This window comes from Mustela erminea, chromosome 17, assembly GCF_009829155.1.
Source record: "Mustela erminea isolate mMusErm1 chromosome 17, mMusErm1.Pri, whole genome shotgun sequence".
Lineage (NCBI taxonomy): Eukaryota > Metazoa > Chordata > Mammalia > Carnivora > Mustelidae > Mustela > Mustela erminea.
In genome coordinates, this window is record NC_045630.1 from 44,793,953 (window position 1) to 44,814,436 (window position 20,484).

At 51.5% G+C, this 20,484-nt stretch overlaps 1 protein-coding gene across 3 annotated transcripts in view; it reads right to left on the minus strand.

Moving 5' to 3' along the window:
- Nucleotides 1-1,542: 1,542 nt before the first annotated feature.
- Nucleotides 1,543-20,484, minus strand: part of PIK3C2B (phosphatidylinositol-4-phosphate 3-kinase catalytic subunit type 2 beta) — a 64,269-nt gene continuing 45,327 nt past the window's right edge. For all 3 annotated transcript variants that reach the window (XM_032319151.1, XM_032319150.1, XM_032319152.1), the window contains 14 exons: nt 19,070-19,177; nt 18,382-18,474; nt 17,445-17,574; nt 15,679-15,815; nt 11,977-12,146; nt 11,324-11,480; nt 10,874-10,983; nt 9,797-9,998; nt 9,238-9,362; nt 8,149-8,266; nt 6,460-6,541; nt 5,957-6,063; nt 4,161-4,289; nt 1,543-3,636 (listed from right to left, as the gene is read on the minus strand). In XM_032319151.1, the coding sequence (XP_032175042.1) occupies nt 3,448-3,636; nt 4,161-4,289; nt 5,957-6,063; nt 6,460-6,541; nt 8,149-8,266; nt 9,238-9,362; nt 9,797-9,998; nt 10,874-10,983; nt 11,324-11,480; nt 11,977-12,146; nt 15,679-15,815; nt 17,445-17,574; nt 18,382-18,474; nt 19,070-19,177 (1,857 nt within the window). In that variant the 3' untranslated portion in view covers nt 1,543-3,447. The remainder of the gene's footprint in view (nt 3,637-4,160; nt 4,290-5,956; nt 6,064-6,459; nt 6,542-8,148; nt 8,267-9,237; nt 9,363-9,796; nt 9,999-10,873; nt 10,984-11,323; nt 11,481-11,976; nt 12,147-15,678; nt 15,816-17,444; nt 17,575-18,381; nt 18,475-19,069; nt 19,178-20,484) is intronic.

A 20,484-nucleotide genomic window follows, 5' to 3' on the forward strand; every position in this document is an offset into this window, starting at 1 on the left:
CTCACGTCCAGGGATCGAGTCCCGCGTTAGGCTCCCTGCTCAGCAGGGAGTCTGCTTCTCCCTCTGACCCTTACCCTTCTCATGCTCTCTCCCTTTCTCTCTCTCTCCAATAAATAAATAAATATTTTTAAAAAAAAAGAAAGAAAGAAAAAAAAAGAATGCTGCCTCATTTTTGACCTTTCAAGTCCAATATAATCTTTACTCCCAAATCCCAGCCAGTCAGGTTATTTCATTCTTGGCACCTCTCTTTGCACTCAGAAGACCCAGCCTCCCGGGCTTCTTTTGTTTCTTTTCCCTGAGCAACCCTTCTGCCTCTACTCCCACCTCCCATCCCCACCCCCTGGGGGGGGCGGTCAGATTTCTGCCCCATTTGGCCAAGAAATTTCCTCAACTAAGACTTGCCAGATTCAAGTTCTAACTTTTAAAAAGGCCCCTTGGGACTTGTCCAGAACCGCAGTGACATCTCAAAACCACTTGGAAACCCGGCAAGATAGGTAACTTCTTAACTACTGTTTACTCCTGGAAATCCCTTGGAAGCCCCCACAGAACTTCCCAGGGTGAAACAGGATACCCCACTGGAGAGTTTTGACAACTGGGTGAAATGCTTAACAAGGGTCACATGGCCTCCTTCCACTTGACGAGTTCCGTTCCGGGCCACGGTTCTGCTCTTGTGACTTCATAGTCATAACCCATCTCAGAGGTTCAGTTTCCTCTTTTATAAAACATGGTTGGCTAAATATCACTAGGCAGTCGACTTCTTTTCTTAAAGATTTTATTTATTTATTTGACAGAGAGAGAGATCACAAGAAGGAAGAGAGGCAGGCAGAGAGAGGGAAGCAGGCTTCCCACTGAGCAGAGAACCAGATGCAGGGCTCGATCCCAGGACCCTGAGATCATGACCTGAGCCGAAGGCAGAGGCTTAACCCACTGAGCCACCCAGGCACTCTGGCAGTAGACTTCTTAAACGCAGAGATTGTCCTGATTTATCTTTGGGACCCTCAACCTGGTATGTTGTCCAGGGCCCAGTGCACAACTCCGGGAGCTGTATTCTTTGTGAATAGGGGCCTGCCACCAGGTAGCACTGGTAAACACAGTAAATGTTTGTTGACAGAATGCATGAATGAACCATACTGACTTTCCACAGCAGCTGTAATGAAAAATGACATCACTTATAATACAGAACACTCTGAAAACTAACAAATACTACGCCAATGTAAGGGACCGTAATAAAGATTACCTATAAGATTGCCCCAGGTTTGGGGTCATTCCTATGTTCAAATTCCAGACCCAAGGCTGAATGGCTGTGTCCTTGGGCAAATCCCTGACTCTCTCCGAGCCTCTGTTTCTTCATCAGTGAAATGGGGATACCATTCACCTGACGGGGCTGCTTTGAGGGTAGGTCTGGCTGACGAATGTGAAATGCCCCATGCAGGGGACCAGTGCATCTGAGCGGCACCATTTATAAGACCACCAGCCATTCGTATCTCATCTTGTATACCGGCTGTTTTCATCAAAAACATGGACCGATCTCAAAAACGCTAGTTTTGTTTTTCTCAAATGTCATTTATTAGAAAATACAATTCCAGAGAAAGTAGCAGATACAAGGACATCTGGGAAGTGGGTACAGTACACAGATCTCTGTAAGTCAGGGGCACAGAAGGGCAAAATAAAATGAGCTTCGGGCAAAGAGCCAGTAACGCAACTATGGTCCGTTCATCTGGAGAAGTTCCACTCCTGTCCCGACTTCCCCCACCCCCTTCCCGACAGTGGCAACCTGATCCTTGACAGTTTGAACCTAAAAAGAAAAGTTTAGATTTCCTTGCTACCCTGTGGCTTCTGTGAATGGAGCTTCTTTCTCCAGCTATGGAATGAGTCAGCAACGGGGGAATTTCTGATCCTTGGAGCCTACAAGGAAGCTGGGGACGGACGGGTGAGGGTACGCCCGATTACCTCCATGCCCCCATCGTGGGGCTACATGCAGCCAAGTCTGGTTTAAAAAGTTCCTATCAAATTCGAAGTCTCTCCCTCTTTTTCCAAGGAGTACAATGTCTGCAGTAAAGAGCAGGAGTGACTCGGATCCATCTGGGAGAGGATGAGGAGTCTAACAGCCTTGTCTCTCCCTCCCAGACCAGCTCCAGGGGATCAACCGCACCCTCACTCCAGGCTCCTCGCAACCAAAGAACATCATTCCCCACCCCAGGCTCCTCTCCTCTATTTAGGCATCCCTTGGGCTCCAGACTAAATAGGTTTATGGCCCCACAGAATGAGGGAAATTCTTATTCAAAAACAAAAGAAAATATATATGACAGAAATGGAGTTTGGGGAAAGCAGCACTCAAAAAACAGAGGTGTGGCCGGTGATGGATTCCACCCCCTCCACCGGCTCCGCCCTGGCCCGCATCTGCCCCGAGAGGCCCCTGCCCAGGGCCAGGACGCCCTTGGGTGGAAGCAAATCTGAGAGCAGAGGCAGCACTCTATCCCGCTGGAGAAAAAAGAAGGGAGAGAGGCTTACGGAGGAGCCCCCCTCTACCCAGCATATGCACAGGGACAGGACGGTCCCCGGGGGGACTGTGAGAATGGAGGGGATAGAAGACAGTATCCAGGGTAAATCCCAGCAAAGTAGGGGAAGATGAGAGGAAAAACTCCCCGAGAGAGCTCAGGTCCCTGAATACAGGCCCTCTGCAAAGGCCCATTCGGAAGGCCCTTCCTTCCACACGTAGGTATCACAGCGCTCTCCTTTGGAGGCAAAATCAGAAAGGCCCCTCGCAGGCCTCAGTCCAGCACACCCGCCCTCCCTGCCCCTCCCCGACCTGCCCTCTGAGAGGGAGGGCTCTAACCGAGGACCCACTGGGCCCCTCCCCAAGTAAGTCCTAACAGACAGAAAAGCAAAAACGAAGAACAGACAAGTGAACGAAACAGGAACCTAAGAAAAAGTCCAATAAGAACCTTAATCATACAAAAAGTCCAAATAGTCTGCCACTCTTGCCTTCCGAGGCATATGTGAAGTCCCTTCTCACGAGGCTTCCTGTCCAGTCAGGACAACATTACTATTTCATTTTTTAAAAATAAAATAAAGATAATCCATCCCCCCTCCCCCCAAATGCTACTTCATACACCACCCCACCCCCACTCACCCCAAACCAGGCATTGCTCCCTTGACACAAGGTAAACTTAAAAACTTTGCTCCACCTCACAGCCTCCAAGGGGCTGCTCATCACGACCAACCCAAGTTCACTCGGCAGAGGAGGGGACAGCAGAGAGCATCTTACTCTCCCTCCTTTCTGTCACGGAGGCCCGATCCGCCTGGACAGAGAGGAGGCCCGCCAAGGGCGCTGCCCCTTGGCAAGGAAAGGACACCTGAAGCCGGGGGAAGAGTCCTCTCCCTTAGCTCCCCCAGCAGCCTAGGGTCCTGGGAGGGGAGAGGGGAGGAGGGAGGGCTCTGCTGGGCTCACAAGGTCTCGTGACTTCGAGACCCCAGTGCAAACCAGCCAGTCTTCTCCTGGGCCAGGTCCAGCTCTCGCAGACGGATGTGCACCTCCCCGAGGAGAACGTTCTCCCAGAATCCTTGCTCGCTCAGCACACTCAGCTGTAGCTCCCGCTGCTGCAGGTCTCCCTTGGGGATCCCATCGTACACCAGCTGCAAGCGCCCAGATGGAGAAGAGAGGGAACAGAAGAGGGAGACGCTTAGGGCTGTGGGAGGTTTGATCCGGCTGAGGCTGAGACCACGGAGCTGTCCGACCACAATCGAAGGGGACAGAGAAGATATTCGGAACCTGAGCAGAGCTTTAAAAAACTTTACGGAGGTCAGGCAGGTAAGGGGCCACTGCTTATCGGGGTCACTGCTTATCGGCCAGGGACTCCTCCCCGCCACCCCGTGGGACAGGGCCGAGGCCACGCTCCGGCTGTGGAATCCCGATCCTCAGGGCCAGCAAACTTGTTTACGGAAAGGGCCTGATAGGAAACATTTTAGGCTTTTGAGGCCCTACGATCTGGTCTCTGTCACCAGGATGCAATCATGCGGCTGTAACTGTGAACAGCAGCCACAGAGGACACTGAAATGGACGGGTGGAGCCACAAACAAATGAAATGAAATGGACTTGATTTCCACAAACAGGTGCAGTCGGCTAAGCCCCGCCCTAGCCCGGCTCGTTCCCCACCCACCATCTCATTGTAGGTGGGGTTGCAGGTTTTCCGGGCCACTTTGGTTTTCTTCTTCGTGGTTTTCTGAGGGTCAGGGAGGAGGTAAATCTTCACATAGGGGTCCGGGTCATTCCCGTCCTGCAGCAGTTGCTACAAAGGGAATGAAAAATTTAAAAATTAAAAAAAAAAAAAAAAAGAGAGAAGACGATTCCTAGGTCTGTGTCTTTATCGCCATTCCTGTGATCACCCCCAGATCCAGACTCTTCTCCCCAAAGCCTGGCTTCTTGTGAGGCACAGGAATGGGCTACCCAGCTCACTCCACTCTGAGAGAAATCTCTCCCATGGCCACAGGAGGCATCCTACCAAAACATCAACCTGATCGCCTGTAATACCCAGTCTATACTTTTCACTCAAATGCTCCAGGCATGCTGTCCCTTGGTCTGTTTTGGCTGAGCCATCACGTCCCTATATATCTTCCTGCCTGGCCCAATGTCTTTATCTACTTTGTCATTGGATCCGGGTAAACTCCAAGAGGTGGAGGAGGAGCCAGAGATGAAGCTGCTTGCTGGAGGCCAGCCAATTAGGGCTTCAGCCGGCCTGATCCTCTTAAAACTTAAACTAGATCTTGTCCTGCCTCTGCTCAAAAACCTTCCCAGGGTTCCTGTCTTACTCAGGGTAAGAGCCACGGTCCCGACTGTGGGACCCGGGGGACCCGGGCTCTGGTCCACAGGGCTCAGTGGGACCCGGGCTCTGGTCCGCAGGGCTCTCTCCAACCCCATCAGCCGCTCTTCCCCGCTCTGCTCCACAGTCTCCAGCCACAACAGCCCGGAGCACTTCCCGACACACCCCAGGCAGGCTCCTGACTCAGGGCTTTCGGACTTAACTGCTTCCTCCACCCGAAACAATCCTCACCTCCTTCCTTCTGTGCTTGAATACCTCCTCACCAAGGAGGGCTTCCTTGACCCCTCTTTATAAAAGTGCCACGACTTTGCTCCAGCCCAATATCTGTCCTCTGTTGCACTGCTTGCCGGAGCATTTACCACAATCTGTATGCACTCTTCCATTTAAGCCCCCCTAACTATACCAACATTATCTTCATTTCAGTAAGGCTCAGAGTAGGGGCACCTGGGTGGCTCTGTCGGTTAAATGTCTGCCATTGGCTCAGATCATGATCCTGGGGTCCGGGAATCGAGCCCCATGTCGGGCTGTTTCTCCTTTCCCCCTCTCCCACACCCTCAACTGCTTGTGTTCTCACTCTCTCAAATAAATAACATTCTTCTTTTTTTTTTAATATTTTATTTATTTATTTGACAGACAGAGATCGCAATAGGCAGAGAGGCAGGCAGAGAGAGAGAGGAGGAAGCAGGCTCCCTGCTGAGCAGAGAGCCTGATGCCGGGCTTGATCCCAGGACTCTGAGATCATGACCTGAGCGGAAGGCAGAGGCTTTAACCCACCGAGCCACCCAGGTGCCCCAATAAATAAAATCTTTTCTTTTCTTTTTAGGATTTTTATTTATTTATTCAACAGACAGAGATCACAAGTAGGCAGAGAGGCAGGCAGAGAGAGAGAGAGAGAGGAGCAGGCTCCCTGCTGTGCAGAGAGCCCGATGTGGGGCTCGATCCCAAGTTCCTGAGATCATGACCTGAGCCGTAGGCAGAGGCTTAACCCACTGAGCCACCCAGGCACCCCATAAATAAAATTCTTTAAAAAAAAAAAAAAAAAGAAAAAAGGCTCAGCGTAATTAGGCTATGTACCAAAGCTGGAAAAGTACCACAAGAAAGATTGAGAACCAAATGAAGACTATGCATCTACTTACCAAGCCCCGAATATGCATCACCATAATGAAGAGTTTATTGTTTTTGTAGGAGATGGACAGCTTCACCTCCCCGCCCACCTTCCCGACAGGCCGGGCCCATGAGCTGTCTATAGGGACAAAGAAATGCAAGGAAGGTCATGAGGCCAGTTTTGTCCCCATCTGGTGCCAGGCAGATGTTTCTGTTTTCTTCTCTCCACCCACCACCCCCATATCTTCCCAGTGGGTTCCTGATACCCATGGGGGAACTGCCAAGTGATATCTGTGAACATGACTTAGAACTGGGTTGAGATGGTTTATGCAATGTGTGCGTGTAATCAGCTGAATATCATGACCCCGGGACACCTGCGTGAGGAGCTATGGGCCCCACAGCCTCAGTGGGAAACCAGATCTTCTAGCCAGTAAGCAAAGAGACGAGTCAAGGGAAGAGAACTGGGAAGGGGTGGGGGCAGGAGAAACTACCCCTGGGAATAGCTCAGAGAGGTTGGCAGGAGAAGGCAGCGTACCTGAGGACTTGGGAGCTGGGCTGGTGCCCGCAGCCTTCTCATCTCGGGGCAGGGGGTGAAAGAAGGTGTACACCAAATCACACTGAAATGAAATCGGAGACAGAGTCATTCTTCAATAAGACAATGGCCCCATTAAAAAAAAAGGGGGAGGGGACAGTTCCAGATTACAAGAGGCCTATGAAATGGAACAACCAAAGGTAGTATGCCCTTCTTGTTTGGATCATGGCTCAAACCAACCAACTGCAAAAACAATTTTAGGGATGGCAGGGAAACTCTGAATACGGACTACATACAGGGTGATATGCTGTATCTACTGTAGTTCTATATGAATACATCTTTATTTTTCAGAGTTGCATAGTGACTACTTATGGATAGAATGTCATGATGTCTCTGACTGAATTTAAAACACTTCATGCAAAAATAAGCAAATATGGCAAAATGTTAACTGTTTTGATGATGGCCATTTAGGCACACATTGTACTGCTTCTCTGCTTTTCTGTTTGAAAGCCCTCCTAATAAAAAGTTTTTTAAAAAGGGAAAAAAAAAAAAAAACAAACAAAAAAACCTAGGTTACATTGGGTGGAAAGCAGTCTGTTCTTCTCTGCTGTGCCCTTCCCCATGGACACACATACAACTTTTAAGCAGAGAAATATCTGAGCCAGCAGAGACTATGACCATTCTTGGGACTGTTTCCTAACTGTGTTAGAGAAAACAAAAACTAAATGTGTGAAAATACCTACCTAGCATTAACAGTGGGGGGAAAAATGGACATACTCTAACTACCACTCAAGAAGCAAATGGTTGGGGCGCCTGGGTGGCTCCATGGGTTAAGCCTCTGCCTTCGGCTCAGGTCATGATCTCAGGGTCCTGGGCTCGAGTCCCGCATCGGGCTCTCTGCTCAGCAGGAAGTCTGCTTCCCTCTCTGCCTCTCTGCCTATTTGTGATCTCTCTCTGTCAAATAAACAAATAAAATCTTAAAAAAAAAAAAAAAAGAAGCAAATGGTTAAGGAGATTTGGGTATTGCCAGTCAAAGTATTCATTTGGTACAGGTATTTAAAGTTATGCTTACTATAAATGCTAAGTGGAAAATACTTTATAGAGTGATCCTGAAGCCATGACCAGTATGAAACATGTGCATACAGACAGACAGGAAGGAAAGATGGAAAGAGGATGAGATGGTCTGTCAGGGGTTGGAACTCCTGATGACTTTGTTTTTACGCCCATTATAATAACAAACTGTAATACCATTTGCTTAAAAAAACATTGGGGGGCAAATACACACACTCAACGTGCTCAAAAAACTCCCTTTCTTCAAGAAGAGAAAGAAAAAAGAAAAAGAAAAGAAAAAAAAAAAAAGCCCTTCCTGCCCAAGATTCTGATCACTCCTAGCAGGCTAGGATCGCTTCTGATACCTGTCTGTCTCATAAATGTCTCTCCGTGTGCCCAGCGGCCTGCTTTCACTGCGTTTAAGGGAACGGCCCAAAAGGCGGGAGCCAAGACCCTCCGTTCCGCTTCTTTCCTTCCCCCCTTTCTCCTGCCTTTCCTCTCTTAGACCCCTTCTCCTCCGCAGAGTGAGACACATCCTAAGAGCCAAGTCCCGTCCTTGACCGCCAGGGGGCACCCCACCCCACCCCATCCCACCCCGCCCCAGCACCTCCAACAGCCCAGAACAGAGGAGAGCCCACCCACCTCGGCCACCTCGGGGGCTTCATGGGTCAAGTGCCTGATGTAGCGGTTTAACTCCTCCCTCCGCCGCTCGGCCACCGCCTCTCCCCGCGAGCGGCCAATCACGAAGCGACTAGGGAAGCTGGCGAGGCAGGTGGGCCGTGGGAACGCAGGAGAGGCAAGAAAGGAAAAGAAGACGAAGAGGCGGCAGGCTTTTGTCACATTTCATTTGCACTGTCAGCGAGCTGACCCACATTTCTCAGCAGCCGGCCCCATTCCTCCCTCGGCTCCCCGGGGCAGTTCCAGGAACCCCAGACGAGAAAACCAAGCTGGGGGCCAGAGTCCTAGGGCTCCCGCAGGGGTGCCTTGGGGCTCTGGAGGAGCCTGCAGTTTTCCCCATCAGGGTAAAAAATTCATCTGAAAATTCCTTTTAAAAAAATGTGTGTGGGCATACACAGACATAAAATTTACCATTGCAACCCTTACGTTCAGTGGCATTAGAAACACACATGGCTGTGCGACTGTCACCCATCCATCTCCAGAACTCCTTCAGCTCGTACAACTAAAACTCTGCACCCATTAAACAGCTCCCTAGTCCTCCCTCCCCTGCCTCCCTCCAAGCCCTGGTGACCACCATTCTGCTTTTGGTCTCTAGGGCTCTGCCTACTCTAGAAACTCATATAAGGGGAATATTACACGTATTTGTCTCTTTGTAACTGGCGTATTTCACGGAGCATAATGTCCTCGAGGTTCACCCCTGTTGTAGCAGGTGTCAAAAGTTCCTTTTTTTTAAGACTTAGTAATATTCCGTCACATATATGTGCCAAATTTTATCTACTTATCTTTTACTCTCTAAAAGACAAGAAACTTTGAAACATCTCAAGATCCATAGTTAGTTCTCTGCCTTTAGCCCCTGTTTTCTCTCCAGGCAGGTGGACCCAAGCTGGTGTTTCAAGGCTGGACTGAGCGGGTCAGGAGACCTCAGCCAGCAGGGGGCGCAGTGTTACCACGCTCATTACCAGGCCAAGAAAACCAAGCCCATCTTGGGTCCGGCCATCTAGGACCCTTCTCCCTCCCTAGGATCCCCTCTGCGGAGAGGAAAGGGGCAGCTACCTGGGAAGCTGGGAAGAAGGGAAGAGCAGCCGTAGCTTATTGTGTAATTCCTGGAACTCCTCAAACGTCCGTTGGATGTAAGTGGCCTCGTGGGCGTTCTCTCGCATCACCTTTACCACATAAACCTGCAAAGGTCCAAGTCTTAGAGAATATGTGCCAAATACTGTGCACCCAATGAAGGGAGTGGGTAAGGGAACAGAAGAGGGAACGGGAGTGTGTATGTGTGTGTGTGTGTGTGTGTGTGTGTGTGTGTGTTAGGGGAGCCCACATTCCTGAAGGAAAAGGGAAAACACATCTCCAAAGCAGAAGATGATAGACAGTACACTTGCAGGAATCCGAAAGCAAAGATGGCCCGCATAGTTTCGTAGGACCCTTGACCCAGAGGCAACTACCATGCAACTCAGCTCCCTGAGTCCAGCAGCCCACTGGGACAGGGGAAAAGCTTGGTCTGCAACCGCTCCCAACTGCAGCGGTCACTGCCCGGATGTGAAGAGACAGAACCCCAATACGCTGGAGGAGGTGGGGAGCAAGACAGGGTCAGACCGGAAAAAGCACTTACGTAGCCCTTGTTGGGGTGGAAAATCTTCTCATGGCGGCAGAGAAAAACATCACTGATGCGGCCAGAGCTCTTGAGCGTGTGTGTTCGGGGGGCGAAGGAAAGGGTCAGCCGGTCATCTGAGCCCGTGAACTTCATCTGAGCCAGGTTATGGATGAAAAAATTGAGCTTTGTGGCTACACTACCCAGGCTGCATTCAATCAACCTGTTGGCGCAGGAGGATGGGAAGAAAAGGGTGTAAGCATGGACCCAGGTCCCCGCTGCCTGGACACGGCGATCTCAGTAAGTACCCGCTAACACCGGCGCCTGACACCCAGCTCAGACAGAATCCTATTTCTGGATGGATATGCACTATTATTCGTGTGAATCCTGGGGTTTTATCTCCCCTCGCTGCCCAACTGAGCCGAAGACAGTTAAACCAACATAGGAGTTAGGGATTCTACCACAGGGTCAGCATGAAAACGTCTACATACAGCAGACCTCCAGCAACGTGGAAAGTTAGCAAGCACTGTTCGCTCTAGAGATTTCAGATCAAAGGGAGAGGTTCTATGTGAGACCAACACAGAAAATCTAGTTCGCCAAGTGTCAAAAAGAGTGCACGATAAACGGAGGCATCGCCTACACAGACGGAACTGTAGACGTTGAGTATAGAGACACTTCCTTGCTTTCATACCGTGTGCCTAAAAACATTGCCAAGTGTGGGAAAATGGAACCATGGAGTTCCGTGTTTGGGTAAGTGCAAGGGTTCTGACCCAGAGAGCTGAGGACTAAGAAAAATCCATGTTCGTCCCATAAACAAAGTCTCTGACTGAGACTGGAGAGAATAAGAAGAGTTAACAAGAGCTCTGTACGCCAAGGGGAGCACCGTATTTGGACCGGAAACAGAGTCAGAGAAGTCAAGGGATTTCCCTAGAAAGTCAGAGGCAAAGTTAGGACAACAAACACACGTAGTCAACTCTAGTTGGTGGCCACCTGAGCTATGCCTTTCCCATTTCCCTAGCCCTACTCCTGCCCATCAGGCAGCCTGGAAATGAGTGAGTCTGGGGGGAGGGGAGGCCGGCCTGGAACATGGGGTATTACCTGGTGAAGTAAGTGGTAGCATTGGCTTCTGTGTCCTGAGGTCTCAGAGCATCATACACGTACTTGAGGTCCTCCAGGTCCGAGAGCTCGGGGATCCCACAAGACAACATCTAGAAGGAAAGCAAAGATGGAAAGCGGGCATCTGTAAAACCAGAAACGCTTGCTCCTTCCCCCCATAAGGCAAGATTTTTTTACAACTAGGCTCTCTAACCCTCTAGGGGGTGGCAGAGGGATGCTGTGGGCTGTGGCTGGAAGGCCACAGGAATAGGGGGGGCTGGGGCAGGACGTCAGGCATCGCAGACACCACTGTTCCCAGTAGTCTGGGCCCTGCCTTTATCTAGACCTCAGAGAAGTAGATTTCTAGTAATCCTTTGAAGCAAGACAGGGGAGTCTTAAAGGTGGTGTCAGATGGTAAGAAGGAGGGGTTCAGAAAGGGACGGAGCTCCTCACCAGGCCCAGGAGGTTGAGGAAGAGGTGGGTGTGCTTGCGAATGAGGTTGTAGGCTTGGCAGCAAAGGTCAACAAAATCATGGAAGCGGCTGGAAGGCTTGTCACCCCCGTTGATGACATACGCCATATCCGAGGTGAAGACAAAGGGGGCACGGTCCCTGGGCCAAGGGGAACATACAGGTAGAAGGTCAGCCTGGAGGAGGAAGCCCCCACCTTGTGGGCTGCATCAGGGAATGGTTCCCCTCATCACCTGTGGGAACCTGGAGAGATGGTACTCTCCCTAACTCTTCCCTTTTGCTTTTTCTACCTTAATCTCAAAAGACCCGCAAAGACGTCCTTCACGGATTCCTTGTCTGTGCATTATCAGTAATTTCTTTCCTGGAGAGCTAACCGTATTCCCTTTGGCTGTGCTCAGGGCTCATTTTCCCTTGCTTGGGCCTCAGCGGGGAGGAAGAAGAGCTGGTCCCCACCGTCTTCTGGAAGGCCCTCCAGGGACTTGACCTCTTTCTCAGGCTTCTCTCCTCCGAAGCCGTGCAGCCCAGGGGCTCGAGGGCAGCCCCCTTCTGTGACAGGCCCGTGTTCCGCTCAGAACCACTTCCACGGACCTCCCCGGCCTCCACACGCAGCCTGGCTTGGCTGCCGCAGACCCCTTACCGCTTGATGTTGCCGAACATCTGCGCGTGGCCCAGGAAGCGGCCGAAGTCTATGTGGAACATGTGGCCGGTGGTCTTCAGCATGATATTGTCATTGTGCCGGTCGCAGATGCCCAAGACGTACGTGGCCACGCAGCAGCCGGCGCACGAGTAGATGAAGTTCTCCACGGCCTTGGGGCGGGTGCGGGGGGGCGGCAGGTGGATGAGAGGAGAGGACAGAAGGTGGGCTCGGAGGGACTCCAGGGACCACGAGCCCTGCAGCACCTCCCACCAGCCAGGTCAGCCTTCATCGGGGATGGGTGTGCACCGCCCCCCCCCCACGCACAGACCCCTCTCTCCTGTCTTATGGGCTGTGAGGAGGCAGAAGGCTGGTGTGTCTCTCTCCACCACTCTATCTGCCATTCTTCTCCTTCTTCTAGGGAAACCGGCTGCAAAGACAGTGAACTCGCCTGGGAGCCCCGACTTGAGCAGCCCCGACTGACGCGACCCTAATGGACAGGAAGATGGATGTCCCAAACGCTTGTGACCGTCTCAACTCAAGCACGGCCCCGAGGCAGCCAACTTCCAGGTCCCTTCCTGACTCAGCTCAGAATTCTCCAGGCTTCTCCCCGCCCCATAGACATCTCCCATTCCCAGGGTTCTTGGTAGCGGCTAAGTGCTAATCTAATTAAAGTCACTTCACCCCCGAAGAAGAGCTGAGGCAGTTTCACACTCCTGTGGGGTGGGGTGGGGGCGGGTTTACACTTGAGAATCAGACATCTCTAGTTGGTAAACTGTGTGAGGGATATTTTTAAGTACAAAGCAGGAGGTGGGGAGGGGCTAAGGGGTTAGGGCCACCTAATTTCATCTGGTCAACATCTGTCCCCTTATCTAAGAAATACATAAAATGAAATTAGCAAATGGCTACCTTTCACCCTCTGAATCCTCTTTGCGAGGTTTATAGAATTTCTAAGAATTCACGACTCATCAGCAGAGGGGGAGAATGGCATTGCCAACAAGGAAATGTACAGACTTGAGAATGAGAGAAAGCTTCCCAGATAGAGAATGCGTGCCCTCCTTGTCTCTCTCTGCATATTCCTCCCCATCCTTCAGGGCGGGGAGTCCCAGGCCCTCCCAGCTCCCGCAGACTCCTCCCCCTCTGAGCCCCCCGACAGCCCCACTTGCCACCCTCATTCAGCCAGCGCTCAGTCTTTTCTCTCCCCGGGGTCCAGGGGTCTTAGCTCCCGGCAGCTTCTTGGGCATCCGCAAGGCCTGTGTCAAAACTAGCCGCACGGAATCCCCCGCCCAGTCCCTTGTCTAATTAAATCAGCTGGCGAGTCCACAGGACTCTAAGAACAGAAAGTCTGCAAAGAGATCACAGAATGCACCTTCTGGAAGGAAAGGACGATTTCCAGGACAGGGAAATAGATGAATGAAAACAAGCCACTCAGTCAGGAGTACAACCTGTCACTTCCCGGTCGTGACCTTCATCTCCACCAACTTATCTTCCTGCCACAGACATTCTTTCCAGCTGGAATGTAACCTTTTTCTTTTCTTTTTTTTCTAAGATTTTATTCTGAAGTAATCTCTACACCCAATGTGGCGCTCGAACCCACAACCCCGAGGATCAAGAGTTGCATACATGCGCTACCGACTGACCCAGCCAGGTGGCCCTACAGGGAACGCATGCTGTCTTGACTCACAGGAGCTCCCTGACTGTGCGTAAATGACTTCGGTCTCATCACCTAAGTTAGGCGGAGTGTCCGCTGCCGCAAGTCTCGCCAGACCAAGGGAGCTCTCCTGATTTAAGGGGTTTTTACTTGAGGGATGTGGGCAACTCTCTCTGCTCAGGAAGTGGCCAGGAGACAGACGGTTCTAGTTCTTTCCTACTGGAAGTCAGCTGAAGAAACCACCAGCGCTACCCTAGCAGAAAGCCGAGACGAGCTGACAGGCTGCCTTTGGAAGGCTGACATTAAACACAAAGACACAGACCAATGTCTCTATGCGTTCTTGTCATGCATCCTTCTGCCATGCTTATTATGACATAAGTCCAGCAGCAAGCACAGTGCCTCTGTGTGGTGGCCATGTCAGACCTAAAGAAAACACTGTAGTGGGGTAGAGGGCCAGTTGGAAAGAATCCATATGCCTCCTGTCCAAGGGTAGAGAGCCTCGAGATTGGCAATGTAGAGAGGGTGGGTTTTGAGGGATGGGGAGGGGAACACCTGGCTTTCCGGGCAGAAGGAACACTACCACCTTAAAGGTATCAGGGAAATAGGACTCTCCTAGGCTGGGGAGTAAGTTATCGTTAAGAGGGGAGGTGCTGTGGACGGGACTGCAGGCGTGGGCCGGGCAGGATTACAACGCTATGTTGTGCCATGCTGTGGATGCTGGACCTATCTTTTAGGACACAGGGAGCCTTCGAGGAACCTAGAGCAAAGGAGTGACAGGAGCGGTTTTATACTTTATTGAAAAAGCCACCTCTGACTTCAAGCAGAGGATGGCAACAGAAGGAGAAGCATTCCAGTGGTTCAGGGACAGCAGATAGCTGAAAGGAATGGAAAGAAGTGGACAGATGTGAGAGATGCTGGGAGAGAAGAATCAACAGGGCTTGGTAGAGCAGAAGCGAGCCAGAAGGAACTGTCAAGGAGACTCATGGCTCTGTCTTGGGGGACGACACAGAGGCTCACACCATTTACTGGCAGGAAACACACAAAAAGCGGGCTTCAAGAAAAGGGGAGACAGAAAGCTCAGGTTTGTCTCTACTGAGTTTGAGGTATGGGTGAAGTTCAAGGAGTGACCTCCCCAACCAGGTGGCTTAGAGCACAAAGCTCGAGGGAGAGAGGAGGGAATGGCTTTGGAAGACATCAACAAACGGGTGGTACTTAAAGTGTTAAGAGCTGAGGAGCCGCAGGAGAATACAAAGAGAGCACAGCAGGCCAGGAATTAAATCCTGGTGATCGCAAACGTTTAAGCCATCTACGATCACCTAATTAGATGTTCACTGAACAAACATTCTGATTATGATTCGGCCGTCCATATCGGTTTCCCCTCTGGGATAAAATGCACTCATCAATATATATTAGTGTTGAGGTCCCTTGGAAGTTCGATGATATAAATGGGCATCCTGACTTACAGTCTACCTCTTATAAGCTGGGGATTATGACTGGTTCCCTCACCATGAAACTGTGGACCAGCCATGGACCATAGAAGGCCACCAAGGCCCTTCCACCTAGGAACGTTCCACCTAAGGAACAGGCCAGCCTCCCTTTCTATGACCTCTGTCTCCTATCCAGCCTTCATCCTGGCTCCTAATTACTTATAGCCTTGCCCCAAACCAGCTCCGTACACCCGAGTGAATCTTAATTCACATGGTGAAAAGTGCCACTGATACCCTCCGAGGGCCCAGGAGAAACTGAACAGAAACCATGATTAGGAGAGATCCAGGCAGTTTCTCAAATGCTGCCCCCACCCCTCCTGCTCCCAAAACTCCATCTGCCAGGGGAACCCCACGGAGGTTTCCCAGCTGGACACCAGCAGATTTTCTCAGTCCACTTACCATGGTCATTTGACCCAAACCCTAGCTATGCAGAGGCACCTGTCAGCCAAGCAGGTTTCTTTCCTCCCGACACAGCTGAGCTGCCTCCTCTGTGCCCGTCCAGGCCTTGTGTTCTCATAGCCATGTGCCCGAGTCAGCCACACCCCGCCCCCTAACCCCCAATCCTACCTTCTCGTACTCGTCCTCCCCGGGGTTGTGCTTCTGCAGCCAGTCTGCCAGGGGCCGGTCCTTGAAGGAGCCGGTCACGCCGTGCTCCACCTGGATTTTCCGCAGCGTCTCGGCATTGGGGATCATCTCCACCATCCCTGTGAGAGGGGGCATTGGTGGGGCGCTCCCAAGCAGAGGCAAGGGGACTGGGTGGGGGGCAACTACGGGAGCCTTGCGGGATGCTTCCCTATAAATGAAGCCCGAGGATATTCGGACAAAGTCTGATAATCAGGGGCAAAGGACAGCAGGAGGAGGAATACCATTCCCAAGCCTCATATTCCACGCTGGGACACTGCGGGGCCCTTTGGTCTCCCTAGTTCATTGCTGCTGTTCCTCTTTTGTTTCTAACTTTTACTGTTGGTATTTTCAGACACATATATGTGCATGCGTGTGTCTATATATATATATATATATATATATATATGAACAATGTTTATGAATAATTATTCCTATATATGTATGAACATTTTTTAAAAGATTTTATTGATTTATTTGACAGAGAGAAATGAGCACAAGCAGCAGGAGAGGCAGGGAGAGGGAGAAGGAGGAGCAGGCTTCCTGCTGAGCAGGGAGCCTGACTCGGGGTTGGATCCCAGGACCCTGGGATCACGACCGGAGCCAACGGCAGACGCTCAACTGAGCCACCCAGCAGCCCTGTATGAACATTTTATACATATGTACACACACACACACACATATATGAATAAAGAGAATGGGATCGTGAATTCACAGCTAACCATCACCCCTTTCATTGACTTGTTTTGTTTTTAATCTCTTTTACGACGTCTGTATTGGTCTACTCCAGGCTTCATCTTCGTGTTCCTTTCTCCTGAATTTTCTCATTTACTTGTTTTTGTTTTTAATCTCTTTTATGACGTTGGTATATCACCCCGTTTCAAAAATTGTTTTTACGGATCTTCTTTTACCCATTTCACTCAGCCAACCCTGTTTTTTCCTTTCTTACTGGAGTACGTTTTTTCTTTTTTTTTTTTTTAAGTAAACTTTGAGCCCAGTGTGGGGCTTGAACTCACAACCCTGGGTCACAAGCTCTACCGACTAAGCCCGCCAGGCGCCCCCTTAGAAATCCCAGACACGTCATTTTACTCATAAATATTTCAAGTACAACTAACAAGGACATAACCACCAAGGCCATTAGCACATCCCCAAAATTATCGATCATTCTTTAACCCAGTCTATACTTACATTTCCCCCTCTGGTCTCAAAATAATACCTTTTCACAGCTGGTTGGGGTTTTTTTGTTTGTTTGTTTGTTTGTTTTTTAAAGATTTTATTTATGTATTTGACAGACAGAGATCACAAGGAGGCAGAGAGGCAGGCAGAGAGAGAGGAGGAAGCAGGCTCCCTGCAGAGCAGAGAGCCCAACGTGGGGCTCAATCCCAGGACCCTGGGATCATGACCTGAGCCGAAGGCAGAGGCGTTAACCACTGAGCCACCCAGGTGCCCCTGGTTGGTTTGAATCAGGACCCGAAGTCTACTCGGCACGTCTGGTGGTTACGTCACCAAGTCTATTCTACTTTATTCCAGGTCCCCTCTCTCTGCTCTATCTTCCCTTTTATTAATGCCCTCCCACAGCTTCTACGGCAACAACCTTGCCAGTTTTGTTTTTCTGGAGAAGCACAGATGGGGAAGGGGAGGAGGGCAGTAATAAGGCAAGGGGAGCCCTCCACGCCAGCTGCCCGCGCGCAGCACCCCCACTCCCAGCTGACCTCTGCCCCGGCCCGTGGAGAAGCAGCGGAAGATGACCATGCGCATGTCCAGCCCCTCCTGGACCCAGATCTTGCTCATGATGCGAATCATCTGCAGGGTCAGCATGTCCTGACGAAGGTCGTCCCCGCACTGGATGAAGAAAGTGACCAGAGCTCAAGTTCATCGCCTCCCCTGGCTCCCAGATGCCCCGAGAGATGCAACGACAGGGGACTACTGCCCAGTTTTCCCACCTCCCCTCTCGGCTCACACCGGGTCAAATGACCAGAGGTGGAGCAGCCATCACGTCCGCCCCTGTGGCGTCCCGGATCTTTCTTCAACCCCCACATCGCCACCTGAACTGAACTGAGATTCCCGATAGTCAAGACTTTTTCAAACATGAGTGTTTACACCTTGGATCCGGAACCGACACACAGCCAGTACACACATTACATGGTAGCATACATGTGTCTCCCGTCCCCCGCTAGATGACATGGTCTTAGACTACGGTTTACTTCTCAGGATCACGACTGTCTGGGTACAACTGTTAGGACGGACAGACCGTAGGGATCACCTCGTCCAACCTGCACCTGTTCTCTTAATTTCCTCTTCAACATTGCTGCTGGGCAGCCATGAAGCCTCTGCTTGAATACCCTCAGGCACGAGCAGATCGCCACTGTATCCACCCATCATTGGGATAGCCACGCCTTTTAGAAAGCCCTCTGTATACCCCTCTGTATACGCTGCCAGCTGCTTTGCTCTTCCTAGCCCGCTGGGGCCATGCAGAATCAGGCTCTTGTCATGGGCCCCTGATAATCCTTCACACATGAAAACGGGAGCAGGGGCTAATAGCAAGAGACCTGCCCTGGGGCTGCTCCTACCATGCTTCAACCCCTCCTCCCCTTCCCTCCTCCCCTCTACCACCTTCATCAACCCACCAGGCTTGCAAAGTGTCCTCACCTTGAAGATGACACGGATGTTCTCGCCCAGTGGGTCCACATTTTGGAAGGACAGCTTCAGGGGGACCGCGTTGGAGTTGAAGTAGGAACAGTCCTGCCACGGGAGAGAGGGTAGGGTAGTGATGAGGGTCAGGAAGGAAAAGCGCCTCCGCACCGTGGGTCAAGCTGCTGCTGCCGCTGGTCCTCCTGCTCGCAGTTTCTGCCAGATTCCTCGGGACCCCGCACGGCTTCCTTCCCTCACGCCAGTGTGTTACAGCCTCGGCCCCAGCACCGAGGTGCATTCCGCATACAACCTAGTAGGACGTGATCCCATCTACACCTCAGTCTACTCCTCTGGAAAATGGGACTTCCAACAGGACCAAGTTTGTAAGAGTTGTGAGCACTAAAATGCGATCACCGGCATAAAGGACTCAGAAGACCGCAGCACAGAGGCGGTGCTCGGCAGGGACAGAGGACAACTGCGGTCATTATCACCAGCCTGGGTCCTGCCTTATCAGGGACGACACTTAGCCAGCCCCCGACCAAATTCCTCTACCTTGTGCAGCTGGTCATGCAAAAGTCAGTACACACTAGGTCTGCAAAGAGACCTGAATAGGTCTCTCTTCCTCCTCTCAATAATCAGGGTGAGAGTACCTCGCCTCCACCGAGCCTTCCCTGCTCCGAGAACCCCAAACGCACCAATCACTCACCCTGGGCACGATGCCCTTAACCAGCAGACTGGGGCTGAGTGGCAGGCGACAGGAGCCAATCAGGGCAAAGAACTGCCTCACCTCCTCCAGGCCCGTGCGGAGGATCCCCTGAGAGGGAGGGGAGACGAAGAGTAGGGGTGAGGAGGGTGCCTCTAAGCTCTACTGAGAACTAGGCCTCCCCCAGAGCTGGGCGCCCAGGAGTGGCTGGGATGAAAACCACCATCTCCGGAGAAGTGTGGGCAACCCCCAGGAGACCAAGAGGAAGGAAAAGTACCCCGGTCTGGGGTGTCGTGCCCGGGACAGTGCATTGGGCAGCAAGCCTGGACAGCTTACAGAGGTGAGGCAGGGGATACCCCAGTAAACTGGGAGAGCAGGAGCATCTCAGGGGGGCAGTGCTGCTCAGGCCATTGCCAAGGAAAGCCAACAGCCTAAACTTCAAATTCTCCCAAAATTTTTTTTGACAGAATGAGAGTGAGTACAGGCAGAGGGAGAGGAAGAAGCAGGCTCCTCACTGAGCAGGGAACCTGATGCGGGACTCAATCCCAGGGCCCTGGGATCATGACCTGGGCTGAGGGCAGACACGTAAAGGTCTGAGCCACCCAGGCACTCTCCCAATTTTTTTTTTAAGATTGTATTTATTTATTTGAGACAGAGGGTATGAGCAGTGAGGGTGTGTGGGAGAGAGGCAGAGGGAGAAGCAGGCTCTCAGAGCAGGGAGCCCAAAACGGGACTCGATCCCAGGACCATAATCTGAGCCGAAGGCAGACACCTCACTGACTGAGCCCCCCAAGCACCCTGAAATTCTTTCAATGTTTAAATGTTAATAACCAGGAACACTGTGGGCCTAATACAGGCTGGCAGCAAGAACAGAAAAGGTCCCCACTCTGGGTAACAGCAGCCCGAACTACAGCTCCCAGCACAGTGAACAAAGTAGGAGTGAATTTCAGCCCACGCTTGCCCTCTCTGGCTGGCTGCTCTTCTGCAGCGAAACAACTCATACAAATACACTTAGCCTTTAAAGGGAACAGTTAAATAAAAATTGTAACACTGTGCAGGCCAACCAAAACACATCCATGGGCTGTATCCAGCTTGCAGACTGTCACTCTGTGGCCCATAGGTTAGAGACAGAGTCCCCTCCTTCCAGTCCTTAAATCAGAGATGGCCAAGTGCCATCCTGCCGGTGAGAACGTGGAAGGTATTAACAGCTGGTTACAACAGTCCCGGGACTGGGCGCCTGGGTGGCTCAGTCGTTAAGGCTTCGGCTCTATCCCAGGACCCCTGCCTTCGGCTCGGGTCATGATCCCAAGGTCCTGGGGTGGTGGCCTGCATTGGGCTCCCCGCTTGGCAGGAAGCCTGCTTCTCCCTCTCCCGCTCCCCCTGCTTGTGTTCCTGCTCTCGCTGTCTCTCTCTGTCAA